Source organism: Molossus molossus, unplaced genomic scaffold (genome assembly GCF_014108415.1).
Source record: "Molossus molossus isolate mMolMol1 unplaced genomic scaffold, mMolMol1.p scaffold_m16_p_11, whole genome shotgun sequence".
NCBI lineage: Eukaryota > Metazoa > Chordata > Mammalia > Chiroptera > Molossidae > Molossus > Molossus molossus.
Genome location: NW_023425346.1, coordinates 105,282,844 through 105,299,657, shown reverse-complemented (window position 1 = coordinate 105,299,657; position 16,814 = coordinate 105,282,844). Strand labels below are relative to the sequence as shown.

Here is a 16,814-nt window from a genome sequence, read left to right as displayed (position 1 = left end):
AGGTAACGGTCATGCCTGTGGCCTCCGGACCACTGAAAACCAGCGGCTCTGTGGGTCCGTGTTCCGCTGGAATGAAATCTGTGCACAGCCGGCTCCATGAGCCTGAGACGATCATCCAGCAGGAACCCGACACCAGCCTGTGGGCCTCAGGGAGAAGCTGGAGCCCTCACGGTTCTCCCTGAGACACGCCGCTGCCCAGAGCCCAGCACAGCCTGGCACGGAGCACAGGAGGCGATGGCCACGCACAGATCACTGCGAAGTCACCAGATGTCTGACGTGACCAAGTCATTACATGAGCAAAAAGTACAAAATGGCAACGGTCCGCCTTGGTGATGCGCGAACATGAATCCATCCCCCCAACACGTGTGTGAGCCCGGCCCTGCCCTCAAGCTCCCACCGCCCAGGCCGCTGGGCCTCTGCTCAGTGCTCCTGCGCTGCAGAACCCACCGCCTCAACACTTTCAAAACATACACGCGCAGCTGCGGTCACAGCCCTGTCGGAGGTTTGAGTTTCCAAATGCTTCCTGTCGCTTTCTGTTGTTGGTTTGCAGGGGACCAGCTCTCATGGCCATCACCAGCCTAGGCCACTGGCCCAGGACACTGGCCATCACCAGCCCAGGCTACTGGTCAGGCCACCGGCCATCACGGCCCAGGTCACCAGCCATCACTGGCCCAGCCACCAGCTATCACCAGCCGGCCATCACCAGCCCAGGCCACTGGGCAGGTCACCGGCCATCACTGGCCCAGCCACCAGCCATCACCAGCCGGTCATCACCAGCCCAGGCCACCAGCTGGCCCCAGCCTGGCCACATGAACTCGCGGGTCTGCCTGAGGCATCTGGGAAGAACTTCCCAAGGACCGGCTGAAAGTCCCGGGATGTAGACACAGCAACTGGTGACCATGTACAAGTGTCAGAAGGCTCCCTGGAGCACAGGGGCCCTAAACCAGGCCCCGAGGGGCACAGAGGGGAGCGCCAGGGCCGAGCAGTTGGGACCAGGGCACACGTGGGCGGGAAGTCCCGGGGCCTGGGGTCCAGGCTCCGTGCTCAGCTCCTGTCTCCGGAACGTCATCTCCAAGGAACGCGGAAGCAGTGACAGGCTCGAAGCGGGAACAGCGGGCACGACTTCTGACTTAGAAATATTGCTCTGGCTGAAATGTGTGCACCCAGCAGGAAGCCCAGCCAGAAAGGAGGCTGCTGCTGGGCGGCTGGAGGCACAGCTCCGAGGCCACCGCCTCTGCGGGAGGTCAGGAGCCCAACGGCCCGAGGAGGCCCACGTGGTCCCAGAGGTCAGCCTGCGGGAAGAAGCCCCACCCGGCCGCCACCCGGCCGCCACCCAGACCGTCGTGGTGCGCAGGACGCTCGCCAAACCCTGGACGCACTTCCCACCGCGAAGGCCCTGGGGCTTTGGAGTCGGGGTACGCCTGCATGTCACCCACCCCCGGCCCCAATCTCAAGGGAGATGACAGCAGATGGAGGAAAGCAGAAGGATTTAGGGAGTTTAGGAGACAAAGTATAAACTGCTCAGGGCATCAAACAAAAAAATAATAATAAAGTTTGGAACCAGGACGGTGGGCAGTCTGCTGCCAGCCGTCAGTGGCAGTGTGCTGGGCACGCCATCGCGACTGTGCCCCAAGCTCCTTCTCTGACCTCAGGCGCTGGCCCTGCAGCAGCCCCCGGCCAGGAGCCAGGAGCGTTGGCACGGTCCCAGGCTGCTCTCTCCCCTCCTACAGAGACACCCCAAGAGGTGGCCAAAGCCCTCAGCTTGTCCCCTCAGCCTGAGTACCCTCAAGGGGCTCAGGAAACGGTGGCACTCTGGACCCCAGACCCTTCCTCCTTCGCCAAATATCACCTTTGTTGAGACACACACTCAAATGTTTGAGGATGAAATGCTCCAATTTTGCTCCAATTTGCCTGAACCTGGGTTGGGGGAGTGGGCAGGGTCTCTGGGTGGGGCAGGGGGCAGGGTCTACGCAGCTGTAAGCTGACAATTGTTAGGGCTGGGGGGGCTCTTTAAACCAATGGCCGTCACAGTGGTCTTCCAGCAGCAGGGGCCTCACCTGGGACCTGCCAGAGAGGCAGCATCAGGGGCCCCACCCAGACCCATGGAGTCAGAACCTGGGGGCAGCCATCTGGGCTTCCACACACCCTGCTCAAGTGTGGGGACCTCTGCTTCCTGTCATCCTATCTACGTCGGGCTTGTCTGACATTTTCAAATAAATTTTTTGAAGGAAGGAAGGAAGAGGGAGGAGGGGAAGTAAGGAGATGAAGGTTCCCCAAACCCAAACCATGCTCACTGCTGCTAAAAGGTGGCCAGGGCTCTGTTGTTGAAACTGCCGCACCCCACCCAGGAACAGCCCGCCCCCTCTCTGTTCTGATGCCGCCCGCAGGATGGCTGGATCGTGGGAGGCGCTCGCCCCGCCAGGCTCCTCTGACGAGATCCAGGCTCCCTGGCTGTCTCGGGAACGCCCACCGTCGGCGGGGATGCCGGAGTTCCAGCGCCCCTTACAGGGGACACGGCCGGGCCCTTCCCCCAAGGGTCCTTCCGTCCTGGCCCGGAATCCCAGAAACAGCGCTTTATAGACCTGGATCTTAAAGCCAGATGCCCTGTGATGGAGGAAATGATTGGACGAGAAGACTCCGGGTATCACCCAAGCTGCCTCGTTATAATTCTAAAAAGCTGAACCTCTGACTCCAAGTCCCTCTTTTACATGTTATTTGACCACAGACAAATATGACAGCATTCTGACATTAATGGTCTGCGTGATGCTAAAAACACACAGAGAAACCCAGGTCTGAGCCTCAGCCCAGGCTCCCGGCCAGGGTCTTGGAGGCCAGTCCCCAGTGTTCAGAGTCCAGGCTTCCAGGCACAGATGCCACAGGCCAGGGGCCCGGCCACAGGGCGCACAGGCTGGCTAGGGAGACAGACCGCCGAAGTGGCCTGCCCTCTTGGGGCAGCAGACCGGGCCAGGCTGGACTGAGCCTGGAGAGCCCCGGGGAGGAGTTAGGGCACAGCGGAGCCCCTTCAGGGACGGGTCCCTAACAGTGCTGAGGGTGGATGAGCTGCATGGCCAGACCCAACGCAGAGCGGAAGTGGATTTCACAGGGCAGGGCCCCAGGCTTCGCAGTCAACAGTCAGAGGCAGGCCTGTCCTGCCAGCACCGACTGGACAGGCCTGCTCGGAGCGCCAGGAATTCCAAAGATAACAGCTTCCTCCAAAGATAAGGGTTGCTCCTTTCCCTGGGGTCAGGGAACTGGGCCAGCCCTACGCCGCTGGGGACCGAGGCTGAGCAGAACTAGAAAGAGCAGTTGTTGGCCAGGACACAAGGAGAAACCCCTGGTGGGAACACGCCCTGTCCTCCACCGGGCCTACACGCACGTGGCTCCCATCCATGTGGCTCCCATCCGGGCTGTCTTCCTGCCTGTAGAGGAGGCTTTGGAAGCAACAGGAGATGCTGCCCAGCACCCTGCACCCCAATTCCAGTGACGTCTGTGTCCGTCTTGGGGCTCCTTCCCGTTTGCCCAGATGGCCCACAGGATGCTCCTCAGAGCAGAGAAGTGATCAGCGCTGGCGGACGAGCGTCCTGACTGTTCGGAGGACAGAGGTGCTGGGCAGCAGGCAGACTGCGCGTTCCTGAGAGCCACGCGCCGCTCCGGGGTCTCCTGGCTCTGTCTGTATCATCCCAGCTTCGAAGCTTCCCCGGGACTCGGCACAGCGTGGACCTCTGTATCCTCAGACCCTCACCCTGCAGTCGGAGGACGGGCTCCCACTCTGCCGTTACCAGGGGCTCGGCGGTGCACACGGAAGACGGCGGGTTCATGAGCCTCGAGTCCGTGGCGACTCTTCAGAAATGGGCTGAGATGGGCTTTCGCTGTGTCCTCCACCCTGGAGAACCCTGGGGTCTGGAGACGCACCAAGATGACAGCTCGGGAAGCCCAGGGACACGCAGCTCCTTACTGACGGCAGACGACCCGCACAAGGCTCTGCCATGCTGGGGCAGACGCTCCGGATGCTGTTTGGGAGGGACTGTCAGCACATATTAAGAACACCACCTGGGCCCTGGCCGGTTTGGCTCAGCAGTTAGAACGTCGGCCGGCGAACCAGAGAGACCCGGGTTCGGTTCCTGCTAAGGGCACGTACCTCGGGTGCAGTTTGTTCTCGGCCCCAGTTGGGGTTGTGTAGGCAGCAACCAATCGATGTGTCTCTCTCACATTGATGTTTCTCCCCCCGCCCCCCTCCTGCTCTATCTGAAGATAAATGCAAAAATGTCCTCAGGTGAGGATAAAAAAAAAAGAAAAAAAGAGAAAGAACACCACCTGGGCCAACAGACAGAGGACTGGGCCTTGGACACCCCGGAGGGACCCCCGTGCCGGCCTCCTCCCTGGTGTGTGCCTCCGAGGTCAGGCGGAAATGAGGCCGCGCGGAGCTATTCAGAGAGGTGAGCAGTGGTCAGCGGCACAGCACCCGGCAGAGAGGACCACACGCATTCATTCTGGCCACCAGGTAGAAAGACCAGGTGGAAGCAGCCAGCCAGCAGGTGTCTGTCAGGTCACGGGACATCAGCAGTTTATAACCCTGGGAAAAGCTGGTGGATGCACTCAAAGCCCACTCACGTCGGTGTAGGAGGAAGACCACGCATCTGGAGCTGGAAGGGGTGACGAAGAATTTGTTCTGCTGAGAACAAGCGGGGACCTCTGCCCCCCTGCTCCCGATGGGGGGGCCTGAGACCCAGAGAGCACACACGCCGGCCGTGTTCCAGGGGCTCACAGGTGGGGCAGAGTGGGGTGCACAGTGACCAGGGCCTGCGATGGAGCCCCTTTCCTGAGCTGCCTCTGCTGCAGGAAGTGGAGTGAGAAGCACCAACTTGTGTTTTCTGTGAAGCTCCAGCCCCTCCCCCGCAGCAGAGTCTGTGTTCACAGCAGCCACTGGTCCTGGCCACGAGTGTTCTGTGCCCTGTGAAAGGACCTCACCGGCCCAGCAGCGGTGGCCGATGCTGGCCTCTACCCTGTGTATCCACAGCCCATGGCCCTCGGCTGCCACCGTGCATGTCCCTGCAGCCTCAAACGCGCATCTTTCCGAACCCCTTGCTCTCGGGGTCACAGCAAGTCTCCCCCACGAGGGGGCCTCTCTTCAGGACCGTCACTTACAGTTGCCAGGGAGGGAAGGTGCTTTGGGACGACCGCTGTCAGTGGGGGAGTGCCGACTCCAGGAGAGCATTTTAGACCTGGTGCGGGCCCTGGCGGTGGTTCAGTGGTTAGAGCACCGGGCGAGACAGGGCTGCGGAGCAGGACAGACGGGCGGGGCCTCTGGAGTTTGGCCACACCGGTTGGAAGTGCCCAGCCACAGGTTCAGGGCACAGGTCTGGGGCCAGCCCATAAGTCACAAAATAAACAAGGCACACTTTATCGATGTGGAGAGCACAAAGTTACAGACTAAAGTTTAACTGGTTAAAGTTTAACATGATGTTTCCATCGAAATCAACTCAGATAAGTTATGGAACACACGCTGACATTATCATGGGATTTTATGATAAAACAGTGGCCTTCAGAGAGGCCTTTCTCTGGCCAGGCTGACCGATGGGACCCTCGCCCCGAGGAGCCAGCGCCCCGTCCTCTGCTCTTGGGGGGCCTCACGGGACAGCCAAGCAGCAATGGGGTCACCTCTGTGCGGACCACGTCCTCTCAACACGGCCCTGAGTTTCTGCAGAGGGAGGCTGTCCAGAGGGGGTCTCACAACCTAGCTGCAGCCTGGCTCTGCCACTAACCAGTGACGTGAGCTCAGACAGACTGCATCCCTTCTGAACATCAGCCTGCACTGCAGGAGGGCGCCAGGATCCCGGGAAAGGGCTCCACACCGGGCCGAGGACCTGTGCTGAGACCGTCGGTCTCTTCCCCAGGGTGCTGCTGGGAATCTCCTGATGTTGCTTGTCAGAATAACAACTTAGAAGGACCCCACATACCGACATAACAAGCTTCCATCAACCAGGAACAGAATCATTCACGGTACCTCATCGGGTGCAGTGACCTAGAACACGCACCTCCGCCAACGCCCCAGCACAGCCCTGCTGCCGAGAGAACGCTGCCCGTCACCCCCACGCACGGCTTCGTCGTCGGGCTGGTGTCCCTGGGACACTTCTGAGATGCGTGCATGTTCACGTCCTTCAACATGCCGGGACTACCCAGAGCCACGCACACGGCTGACCAGTGACAGCGGCCTGGCTCCCCTGAGCGGCTCCCCAGGGGACATGCTCCCCGAAGCCAACGCATCTGGGCTCCGCTCCTCACTTTCCCTGCTCCACGAAGGGTCTTCCCTGCTGACCCCTCACCTTACAGAGTCACACAGCATTGACCTGCTCAGAATAAGGGTGGACTCCCCAGTGACACCCTGCTGACCCCTCACCTTACAGAGTCACACAGCATTGACCTGCTCAGAATAAGGGTGGACTCCCCATGACACCACCCTTTCCTGTATTAGCCAGGACCACGGACTGACCTTTCATATCCCAGCGACAGTCCGGGAACCAGCCAGGGCAGAATGAGAAGCCATCATTCCTACCCTCCGGGGGCCTGTCTGTCTGGGTGGCCTGGGGGAGGGGCGGCACCCGGGAAAAGGCTCAGCTCCCGGGGTTCCCAGGCGGGAGACACAGTGACAAAGAATGACAATGTTAGAACAGCACACAAAATAAAATAAAAGAGAAACGTCTGTACTTCTCCCATTTCTACAGGTTCTTATTTAGAAACCGTCAGCCCATTGAGTGTTCTTTTGTTTTGGCAGTTTTGAAAGCTCCCAGAAATGGAGATGAAGCATTTGGTACAATGAAGGCTTCTCTCTGGCATTCAGAAGCAAGGACGGGCATCTGAAGGGGCTGCCTCAGTAAGGGGAACCCTTCAGCCGCGTCCTGGAGCTGCGCCAGGCTGGGAGCGGCCTCCAGCCCTGCCCGGGAGCTGGACAGGGGGTGGGGGTGGGGGCATCGGCACAGCTCCGAGGCAGAGGCCCCGCAGCCTGCCAGCTTGGGAAAGTCCCCGACCTCTCCGTTTCCTTTTTATCTGCAAGAGGAGATACCGAACCTTCTCAGAGGTGATGGCCAGGACTGGGGACGACGCCCACAGGAAACACTTAACAGGGCTGACACAGCGGGTTTGGGAAATGCTACCTGCTGTCATCGGCACAGCGGCTGGGATCCAGCCGGAGAACTCAGCTCCGCAGAGTCAAGAGCAGAGAGGACACAGGCACGAGGAGGCACCACCGGGAGGACGCGGGAGAAACGTCAGGGGAGGGGCAGTGGGGCTGGACCACTCCTCTCCCCTCCCCCAGGAAGGCTGCCCTCCCACGTGCCACAGACAAGGAAGAAGACGCAGGGTCAGAAACGACGTTCCTTTCATCTGCTCGATCCCACGAACATACCAACGAAAGATTCTGGTTCGAGTTAAAAGTGAATCCTCACTACAGGACTTGAAGATAAATTCCATCTCTGTCTGAAAGTAGCTGTTCTCTATTAGTATTATTGTTTAATCCTCACCCGAGGATATTTTTCTATTTATCTGCAGGTAGAATTGGAGGGAGATTGAGGGGGAAAGGGAGAGAGAGAGAAACATCGACACTAGAGAGACACACCGACTGGTTGCCTCCTGCACGATCCCAACCGGGGCCGGGGACAAACCACAACCGAGGCACATGCCCTTGGCCAGAACTGATTTGCCGGCTGACGCTCCGCCGCTGAGCCAAACCGGCCAGGGCAGTAGTTGTTCTTTAGAGTCAAGGCAAAACTGCTTTAAAGCAGTTGAGTTACAGCATTAAGGAGAAAACCACTCCTTAAACCAATGAACGAGTGTCAGAATACACCCCTGGGTGGTGGGGTTCTCGGTGACTGTTTTGGGTTTGTTTGTTGTGGAGTTTGGGGGGTAGGGGCTTCAGCAGCGGTCTGTAACCACATGCATGGCGATTCTGAACGATGAAATCATGGACGTAGCCAAAATAACCCTTCATGTAACTTAGGAGAAAGAAGTGATTTGCTTAAGTTTACCTAGACAGTTTGAATAATGAAAGTCCTAGGAAATCCATTCCACGAAAATAAGTTTCTTTATTCAAGACAGCAACTGAAGTTTGGGAGGCCGAGGGAAAACAGAAAGGTCCTAAAAACGGCTCTGCGGCCAGCCCGGGACTACCTCCCAGCGGGACGCAGCAGGCTCGCTTCTCAGGCCTTAGTGATTCACACCTCCTGCGGGCCTGGGACCAGCGTGCCTAATATGAGCAGATTCTGGAGCCTGGCATGTGAGGAGCCACCCTGCCTGCTCCCTCTGCTGAGTCACAGCCATCCTGCAGGGACGCGGCCTTCCTCCTGAACATTGCCTTTTGAGGAGCTAACACATCACAGCTCACCCAGCCCCGCAGCCCCGCAGCATCAAGATAAGGACCTCACTCTAATAGGTAACAGTCCAGTCGTGGAGAGAAAACAGTGTGGCAACTATAAATAACCCGATTTCCTGTGCTCGCCCAGCGGCCCTTCAGGCTACAGGGTTTCAAAAGCCGTTTGCTAAGGAGGCTTCCGCTCGGCGACATTGGTTCAGGCTGAACAGAAACTTACTTTGAAAGAAAAAAGGAAATTTGGTCTCCACCTCTGCCCTAGTGGGGCACCCTCAATACTCTGAGAAAAACCCTAACTTGGTATTTCTGTACCTTATCTGCTTGAGGAAGTGACCCATGTGAGACAAGCCGTATGACTCTAGGGCTCAAAATCCCTGGCTGGGCTCCAGCAGGGCCAGCCACCTGAGCCCTGCCTCCACCCCACACCTGTCAACGTGCCCACGTGCCGAGACCTAAGGGGACCTCGGCACCGGCACCTACGTGAGGTGGGACTTGGGAGACTGCATCTCTCGGGACGGGACTGGGGTTGGCCAGCCCCTGCCAGTCAGTATGTGGAAAGCAACCGGAGGTGACACACCCCACCTCAAACACAGGAAGTTACAAAAGTGAGAGAAACGCGTGTTTCTACACTCTCCCCTCACCCGGCTCCAGGCCTGGGGCTCCCCTGGAAGGAGCCAGGCCCCTGCTCTCGCTCTGCCCTTCTCCGGGTGGAGACAGACAGCTCAGCTTCCCCCTGCTTCCCCCACGCGCCCCTGGCCCTGACGGGCCCCGGCCCTCCTTCCCCACTGGAGACCCCTGTTCCTAGGGGCACAATGCAAACACAACTGGCCAGCAGCCCCTAACTGGAACACTGCATCGGCCAGCGCACCTGGGGGTGACTCCCTTCGAAGGCACCCCACCTGCCCCAACTGGACATTGAGCAGGCTTCCTTTTCAAGGGGACCAGTCACCTCCTGAAACAGGGACCGTGTTTTACTTCTGTTCCCCATTTCTCAAAGTGTTTGTTATTATGCACTAAATAAAAAAACAAGAAACCTCCCACAGGTTCACAATGTCTTACTGGAAATCCCAGGACCAGATACACCTCCGAATTCAACCAGCAGGTCAGACGCGTCTATCATATATTCCGTAACCGCGGAGCGTAACAGCCCTTCTCCAGGTCGTTAACGGGCTGCAGAGACGGGCGCGGATGGGTATTCACTCTAAGACAGGGCAAGACTGAAACCAGCCCCCCATCAGCCAGGGCAGGTCTCACTGCCAAATGAATCCCGCCACGAACTTACCAGAACAAGTAACAACGTTTAGTTTTCAGAGCATCCTGGGCCCTGGAATTAGTAGGGCAGTGATTTTTCAACCTTTTCGTCTCATGGCACACTAATTACTAAAGTTCTGCAGCACAGCAAAAGACAAACTTTTTGCTGACTTGATTTAAAAAAAAAAGTATGATTTTGATTCATTCACACTGGATGGCTATTATTGTATAGGCTGTTGTCATTTTTATATTTGACAATCTAAGGGGACAGAGGTCAGTGCCCCTGACTAAATAGTCAAGTACTGCTTCCTTCTTTCTCTTTCTTTCTTTCTGTCTTTCTGTCTTTCTTCTTTTTTTCTTAAAGGAAACACATCGTATGTTGTACTATTAGATATGCATTTGCACAGTGTTGACCTCTATTTTTTTTTTTCTTTATTGATTTTAGAGAGAGAGGAAGGGAGAGGGAGACAGAAACATCGATCGGCCGCCTCCTGCATGCCCTCCACTGGGGATCGGGCTCACAACCTGGGCATGTGCCCTGGCCGGGAATCGAACCGGCAACCTCTTGGTGCAGGGGTCGACGCTCAACCACTGAGCCACACTGGCCAGGCTTAAAAATTCTTGCGACGCACCAGTTGAAAATCGCCGGACTAGGGATGGTGGGCCAGTGCTGATGCAGCACCTCCTCAGTCAGGACCGGGACCGACTCCTCCTTCACCTGTTTCTGTGGAGCATGCATCTTAACCAGGCCCAACCCAAGGGTTAAACGAAGGGTTAAGGAGACCTTTCAGCCAGTGCCTTGGAGCCAGGTATTATTTCTACTCATGCCTCTGACCGGCAGGTCCCCCCCTTCCTCAATCCTTGTTCTCCATGTTTATTCTTTTCTTTTCCAAAAGGTCCCCACCCAGAGTCCTTCCTCCGAGCACCGCCCTGTGCCGGCCATCTATGGCTTGCCTGGGCCACTCAGCAGCCTTCCTTCCTTCCTTCTCCAAGACACCTTCCCTGACGCCGATTCCAGGATGTCTCTGTAGGTTCCTAAGCCCCTGGAAACCCGTTAGGTTAAGGGCTAGGAACCATCTCCAAAGGTCTGGGCCACGGCTGGAGCTCCAGTGAGGCCTTAGACACACATGACCAAAACGGACTCAAAACCAGCTGACGGTCCTTAGCAAGGAAGGTAAATCCCAAGTGCGGATGCATCAGAGTCTAGGACTATACCTTTCTCAGGTGTTAACCTACTGGTAAGTTCCTCCCAGGTCAGGGCGGTCTTTTCATTTCGAACCTCCCACAAACACCCAGTGCTTAATTCCTCCTGGCGACGGAGTAATGATTGTTTTGGGCTCACACTTGCATCAAGTTCCCACAAAGGCCTAGGAAGTGGAAATCTGGGGTCTTGGCAGTACTAACTTCATAAAATGTTTCTTTTCCAAAGTGCACCCTCTCACTTTTAAATATTCCCACTCCCGCCCTGGCTGGTTTGACTCAGGGGTAGAGTGTGGGCCCTCGGACAAGTGAGTTGTGGGTTCGATTCCGGCCAAGGCCATGTACTTCAGCTGCAGTTGGTCCCAGCCCTGGATGAGGTTGTGCAGGAGGCAACCAGTCAATGTGTTCCTCTCACATCAATGTTTCCCTCTCTCTTCCTCTCTCCCCCTCTTCCCCTCCTACTCTGTCTGAAAATAAATAGAAAAATATCCTCAGGTGAGAATTAAAAATAATAAATAAATAAATAAATAAATAAATAAATAAATATTCCCACTCCTGATCAACCACGAGCCTCATGATAGTGGGTAACTGCAAACCTTCCCCACATCCATGGGTGTTAAGCCAGATAACTGGGAAATCCTACAGGATCCTGTCCAGGCCCAGAGACCCCAGACCAGCCGAAGTCTATCAGGGAACTCGGGTCCTTGGGGTAGGCTGAGAAGTGGGCTCAGTCCCCAGTGGCCTAAGGGCCGGAGCAGAAGTTCCCAGGAACACCCAGCCACAGACGGTGCCAGCCTCAGGTGAGTGCCCAGGCTCTGGGCACCAGTTCCTCGGTGCTGTGTTTTATAAAATACCAAACCCACAGCTGGGAGGGAACCTCTGGACAACCCGCAGGTCGCCGGCCTGGGCGCCCAGGCACCCAGCTGGGCAGAGCCGGTCACAAGGCCAGCACTGGAGGCCACCCCGCTCCTTTCCTTCCCGGGGAGCGCACCGTCCAGTGAAACCAGCTCTCTGAGCAGGGGCACAGTGCAGCCGGGACTGAGGAGGGAGCCGGGCCCACTCCCACCCGCACATCCTCGCTGGGGCGGAGCCCACCCACACCCTCATCAGGCACAGACTGCGGCAAGGTGCCCTCTGCCCTGGACCTTAGAACAGTAACAAGGACCGGCGTTCGCAGTCAGAACCGGAAGTTTCCAGATGTTTCTCTTACCAGCTTCTGAGCTTCTGGACTCAGGCAGTCTATTTCCTTGTTCTGCGTGGCCGCCGGGTTGGTCATCCTGCCGGCTGCCAGTCCACGTCCCGCAGCAGGAAACACAGTCCGGAACGCGGCTCTGGGGTCCGCGGGCGCAGGCTCTCAGCGCAGCCGCATCCCGAGCGGCAACTCCAGCCCCGGACGGCCCGCGACAGACAGCGGCGGACTCGCCCTTCCCCAGGCAGAGGCGCACGCACTCCCGCTTCCCGGCTGGGGTGCGGCCGGGGGGCGTGGCGCAGGTGGCCCGGCTCTCCCCTTCGCGCCCCGCCCAGCCCGGAGGGTCCCGCCCCGAGCCCCCGCGCCCCGCCCCCGGCTCCTGGCCCCGCGAGGGTCCCGCCCCCATCTGCGCTCCACCCCCAGCCCCCCATCGGTGCTCCACGGCCGCCCGTGCTCCACCCTCACCCCGCCCACCGTCCTCGGTGCGCGCCCCTCCCTGCGCCCCAGGAGCTCGGTTAGCAACCCAACCCCCTCCGGCCCCCACCGGAAGGCGGTGGGGAAAAGACCCCAGCCGGCCCGCCCACAGGCGCGGGGAGGGCGGGGTGACAGGCGCGGGGAGGGCGGGACGAGAGGCTGTGGGGAGAGGAAGTGGGGGCGAGGGGCCGGCCGGCGCCAGGCAGGGTTCCGCTCCGAGTGGGGCCAGTGTAGGGGCGGGGCTGGGCGGGACGAGCCGCTTCCGCACCCTCGCTCGGGTCCCCAAGCCTGAGCCCGGCTTCCGCGGGCTACTGCTCCGCGAAGTCCTCCAAACTCAGGGCAAATTGAGCTTCTACGGACCCAGCGACCTCAGCCCCAGTTCAGCCGGCCGGGGGATCCCCATTAACGCGTCACCCCAAGAAGGGCTGGTTTCCAGAGCGACAAAGGACGCGGCCCACGGGGGTGAGAACCAGCATCCCACGCCGGTGCGCCCCCCGCCCGCCCGCCTCCCCAGCAGCCAGCCGTGCGCGGGAAGAACGCAGGTGCCAGCGGTTCGACGCACATCCGGTGGCTCAGAGCTGGGCCCGCAGGGTCCATGACCCGCCTGGGAGGCAGTGCGGCGCAGGGGCCGAGCGGGGCCGCGGCAGGGGCCCAGCCTCCCAGCACGAGCCACCCCCAGCCGCTGGTTCTTCCAGTCTTGCAGACAAAGCAGCCAAACGTCTCCCGACCTCGCCAAGCTGCGGCGGAAGCCACAGGACATCCTGACATTTATCAGAATGTCATGCCCGCCAGTGTGCTCAGCGGTTGAGTGTTGACCCATGCAGAATTCGCCGGTTCGAATCCCGTCAGGGCCCAGGCCCAGGCCCAGGCGGTGGGCCTGATCCCCAGTGGGGGCATGCGGGAGGCCGTCAATTGATGTTCTCTCTCATAGATGTTTCTCTCCTGCTCTAATATCAATGAAGAAAAAAAAAATAGAATGTCAACTTGTTCTGGCCCAGCCTGTGGCCCCTGGAAGGCCCCTGCTGAGGCTGCGCCAGCCCCTGCAAGCCCATGCCCTGGGGACACAGTTTTGAAGGCCCATCTCTGAAAAAGCACCCCCTCCCCCCCGCCCTTCAAAAAGGAGCTTCCAACAGAATCGCTTGGCCTAATTCTCTGCAAAGGCAGCTCCAAAAGGAGTCTTGAGAGACCACAAACTCACACTGAAATGTCACAATTCCCCAAGTTCCCACTCCGTCCCCCTAACCTAATTCTCAGCAACATGTTAGCGCATGACCTTCCCACTGTGGGCTGCCCACGCAGCTTCAGGGGAGGGGACTGGGTAAGGAAGGGCTGGTGGGCAGAGGAGGCTCTGAGGGAACAGAGGGCCTGACCCCGGAGAGGGTAGGGGCCACAGAAAAGAGGCGGAGTGAAGGCCTGGGGTGCCCCCCATCCTGTGGGAGAGACTCAGCAGGTTTTAACCTTGCTCAAGGTGAACACAGCACCAGACTTTGAAGGATCCTGTCCTTAGGCCACAAAACTAACTTTCAAATAGACTGAAACGCCTTTTAAAACCTTGCTTTCTTGCTATAACACCTTTAAATGTGTTCATGGATTACACTTCTTGGGTCTATGAAATGAAATGGATGGGAGAAAATAATTTCGAACTGTACTATGTGCTATGTGGACAAGTGTGGGATTTAGGGAATGTATCACGAAGAGCGATTTGAATCTTCATAGTAGCAACAACTTTGCAGATGACAATGATCGCCAACTGATACAGTAGCTGCCTTCTCCCCGACCAGTGTGAACATTCCCACCCAGCCAGGCGCATTCTAGGGCCACGTGCCCCTCCAAACCCTCCAGCCACACCTTGAGAGCAGGGCCCCCCGTCTCTGCGGCAGTGGGAAAGCTCCTGTGTGCTCCCCAACCCCCAGGTGGCCACGTGGGGAAGGTGTCAAGGAAGTGGACTCTGGAATGAAGCCAGCTGGTCCACTTCCTGGCTCTGACCCTTAATGAGAGCAGCAAGTTACCTTGGCCCTGCGTCTGGAGTCGCCTGAAGACACGGACGTGCAGACCAGCTAGGCCGAGGGACACGCAAACCGACCCTTGCCTGGTGGCCTCTCAGCCCAGGCTCTTCGCTCCGCTCCCAGCAAGTCCCCACCCAAGGCGCCCAGGCCTTCCTGTCCTTCTCCACAGCAGGAAGGACACTGGCAACTGCGGCCTCAGATGGCATGGCCTGGACAGACGGGGCAGCCCTGGGGAGGAAAGCAAACCCAGAGCCCCCACAAAAGCGGGGGGAGGGGTGCCTGGTGCCAAAGTGGGTGCAGGAGCAAGGAACAAGCAGCCGCTAATGTCAGTTCCAGGAACCAATGAGCAGTACCAGCAATGCGGTACCGGTCGCAGTACACCTGAGACTGCTCGCTCCGCGGAGAGGGGCGGTGAGCGAAACTGCCCTCTAACTAACCTGTGTCCCGCCCAGCGGTTTCAACCTCTCTCGTCTCACGGCACACAAACTAACGACCAAAATTCTGCAGAACAGGAAACATATATTTTGTCTAGCTGACACACACAAAAAAGATATAATTTAGATTCATTCACACAGGATGGCCATTGCTGTGTTGGCTGTTGTCATTTTTTAAATTTGACAATCTAAGGGAAAAGAGGTCGGAGCCCCTGACTACACAGGCAGGTGTTGCATGTTTGAACATTCCTGTGGCGCACTGGGTGAACGTCACTCCGGAGGGGAGGCTGCGACCTTCTGACCTGTCTCAGCCCAGCCACTCCTGTGCCGCGGCCAAGGCTCAGACCACAGGGCCAACGTTGTGGATACTGGGAGTGGAGTGCTGAATTCACTCTTCTTGGAGCTCTTACTGAGACTCCAAGCCCCGAGAATAAAGTGTCGTGGGCCTGGATGCCTTCTGTTAATTTTGATGTAAGGAGCTCTCTAATGAAAATAATTTCTCATTGAAACCCCTTCTATAGGAAGCCCCTTTCTTTCTCTTTCTTTCTCTCTCTCCCTCTCTCCCTCCCTTCCTTCCTTCCTTCCTTCCTTCCTTCCTTCCTTCCTTCCTTCCTCCCTCCCTCCCTCCCTCTCTCTCTCTCTCTCTTTCCCTCCTCTCTCTTTTTCTATCTTTCATCCGTGTGAGGATGGTTAACGAGTGGCTGGTGGACCCGACAAACGTGGTTTGGGACAGCCAGAGGAAGGGCGTGGCTGGGCAAGGCGCCCTGGTGCATGGGGAACCAGAGGGGTGCAGTTTGCATCCCTGTCCCCGCAGCTCTGGGGGTGGCTTGGCAGAATGAGGGAAACACTTTGCCTTGAAGAAGACAAAACTAAAACCACCTCCGTATCAGGTGAGAAGAAACCAGACAAGAAGCCCCGGCTTCCATCCTCAGGGCGCCGCTCCCTGGCCCGAGCAGCGTGGGGGGCGGCTCAGGAAGAGGGGTCGGCCAGCTGGACTGCGTCAGCCTGGGCTTCGGTCTTTCTGCAAACAGCTGCGGGGTCAATGACGCAGGGTCAGTTTTCTCCTCCTTTGGGTCCGGATGCCACTTCTAACAGGTTGACTCTGAATTTCTGGCCCCTTCCAGGCTGCCAGACAGTTAATGACCTATTAATACACAGTCATTATTTCAACCCAGCAACTCTGCCGAGAGGGCACCTTAGGTTTGGGGAAAGCTCGGTCTTGGGCATTCCTAAGAACCTCTATGCGTGTGCCCTCTCAACAAAAATTAAATGTCCAAAATCTAAAAAAAAAAAGTACAGAGAACTGATGTCCTGTATGGTTCTAGGCAAAAACTTAATTTCTTTCCCCAGAAAAGAACAAAAGGTAAATAGACTGGTCTAAGTTGTCCTGGGAGCATGAGACTCCTAGCTAACCGGCAAATGCCTGAACGGTTAACCAATGTGGGGCCACACCCAAGCTTGGTTGACTGGTCTCCATGGTGCTGGCCGGTTGCTAGGTTCTCCAGCTTCGCCTCCTGCTGCGGTTTGGTTCTAGGAGCTAGAGCTGCAGAGACAACGCCTCCCAGAGGTCCTCCCCCAGAGCCGCCGGCCTCCCCATTAGTCAGACAACCGACACAAAACCATCTTTCTAAATTATAGCCAGAACCATCTGTTTTCCATGAATCACTAGCTATGTTCATGACAACAGAATACACTTACCTATATTACTTCTACAAACAGTTACATTGTTACTTTGTGTGGCTCCTTTGACAAATATCCCAAAACACTTCTTATTGTAAAGATGTTCATGAAATGATCACCCAGATCCACACAGAACCCTAGTTCACAAAGCATTCTACACGCACAGCAAGGCCCACGGAAGTCACATAACTTGCCACAGACGCATGTTGGGAGAACGA

The 16,814-nt window shown here is 57.5% G+C and overlaps 1 protein-coding gene across 13 annotated transcripts in view; it reads right to left on the bottom strand.

Annotated features, from left to right (window-relative positions):
- LRRFIP1 (LRR binding FLII interacting protein 1) overlaps window positions 1-16,814 on the bottom strand; it is a 126,321-nt gene that overhangs the window by 66,677 nt on the left and 42,830 nt on the right. For 6 of the 13 annotated variants that reach the window (XM_036254783.1, XM_036254772.1, XM_036254774.1 and 3 more), the window contains exon 1: window positions 12,024-12,208. The exons of the other annotated variants lie outside the window; for them this stretch is intronic. In XM_036254783.1, coding sequence (XP_036110676.1) covers window positions 12,024-12,089 — 66 coding nt within the window. In that variant the 5' untranslated portion in view covers window positions 12,090-12,208. Of the gene's footprint in view, window positions 1-12,023; window positions 12,209-16,814 lie in introns of those variants that run through there. 13 annotated transcript variants of the gene reach the window in all.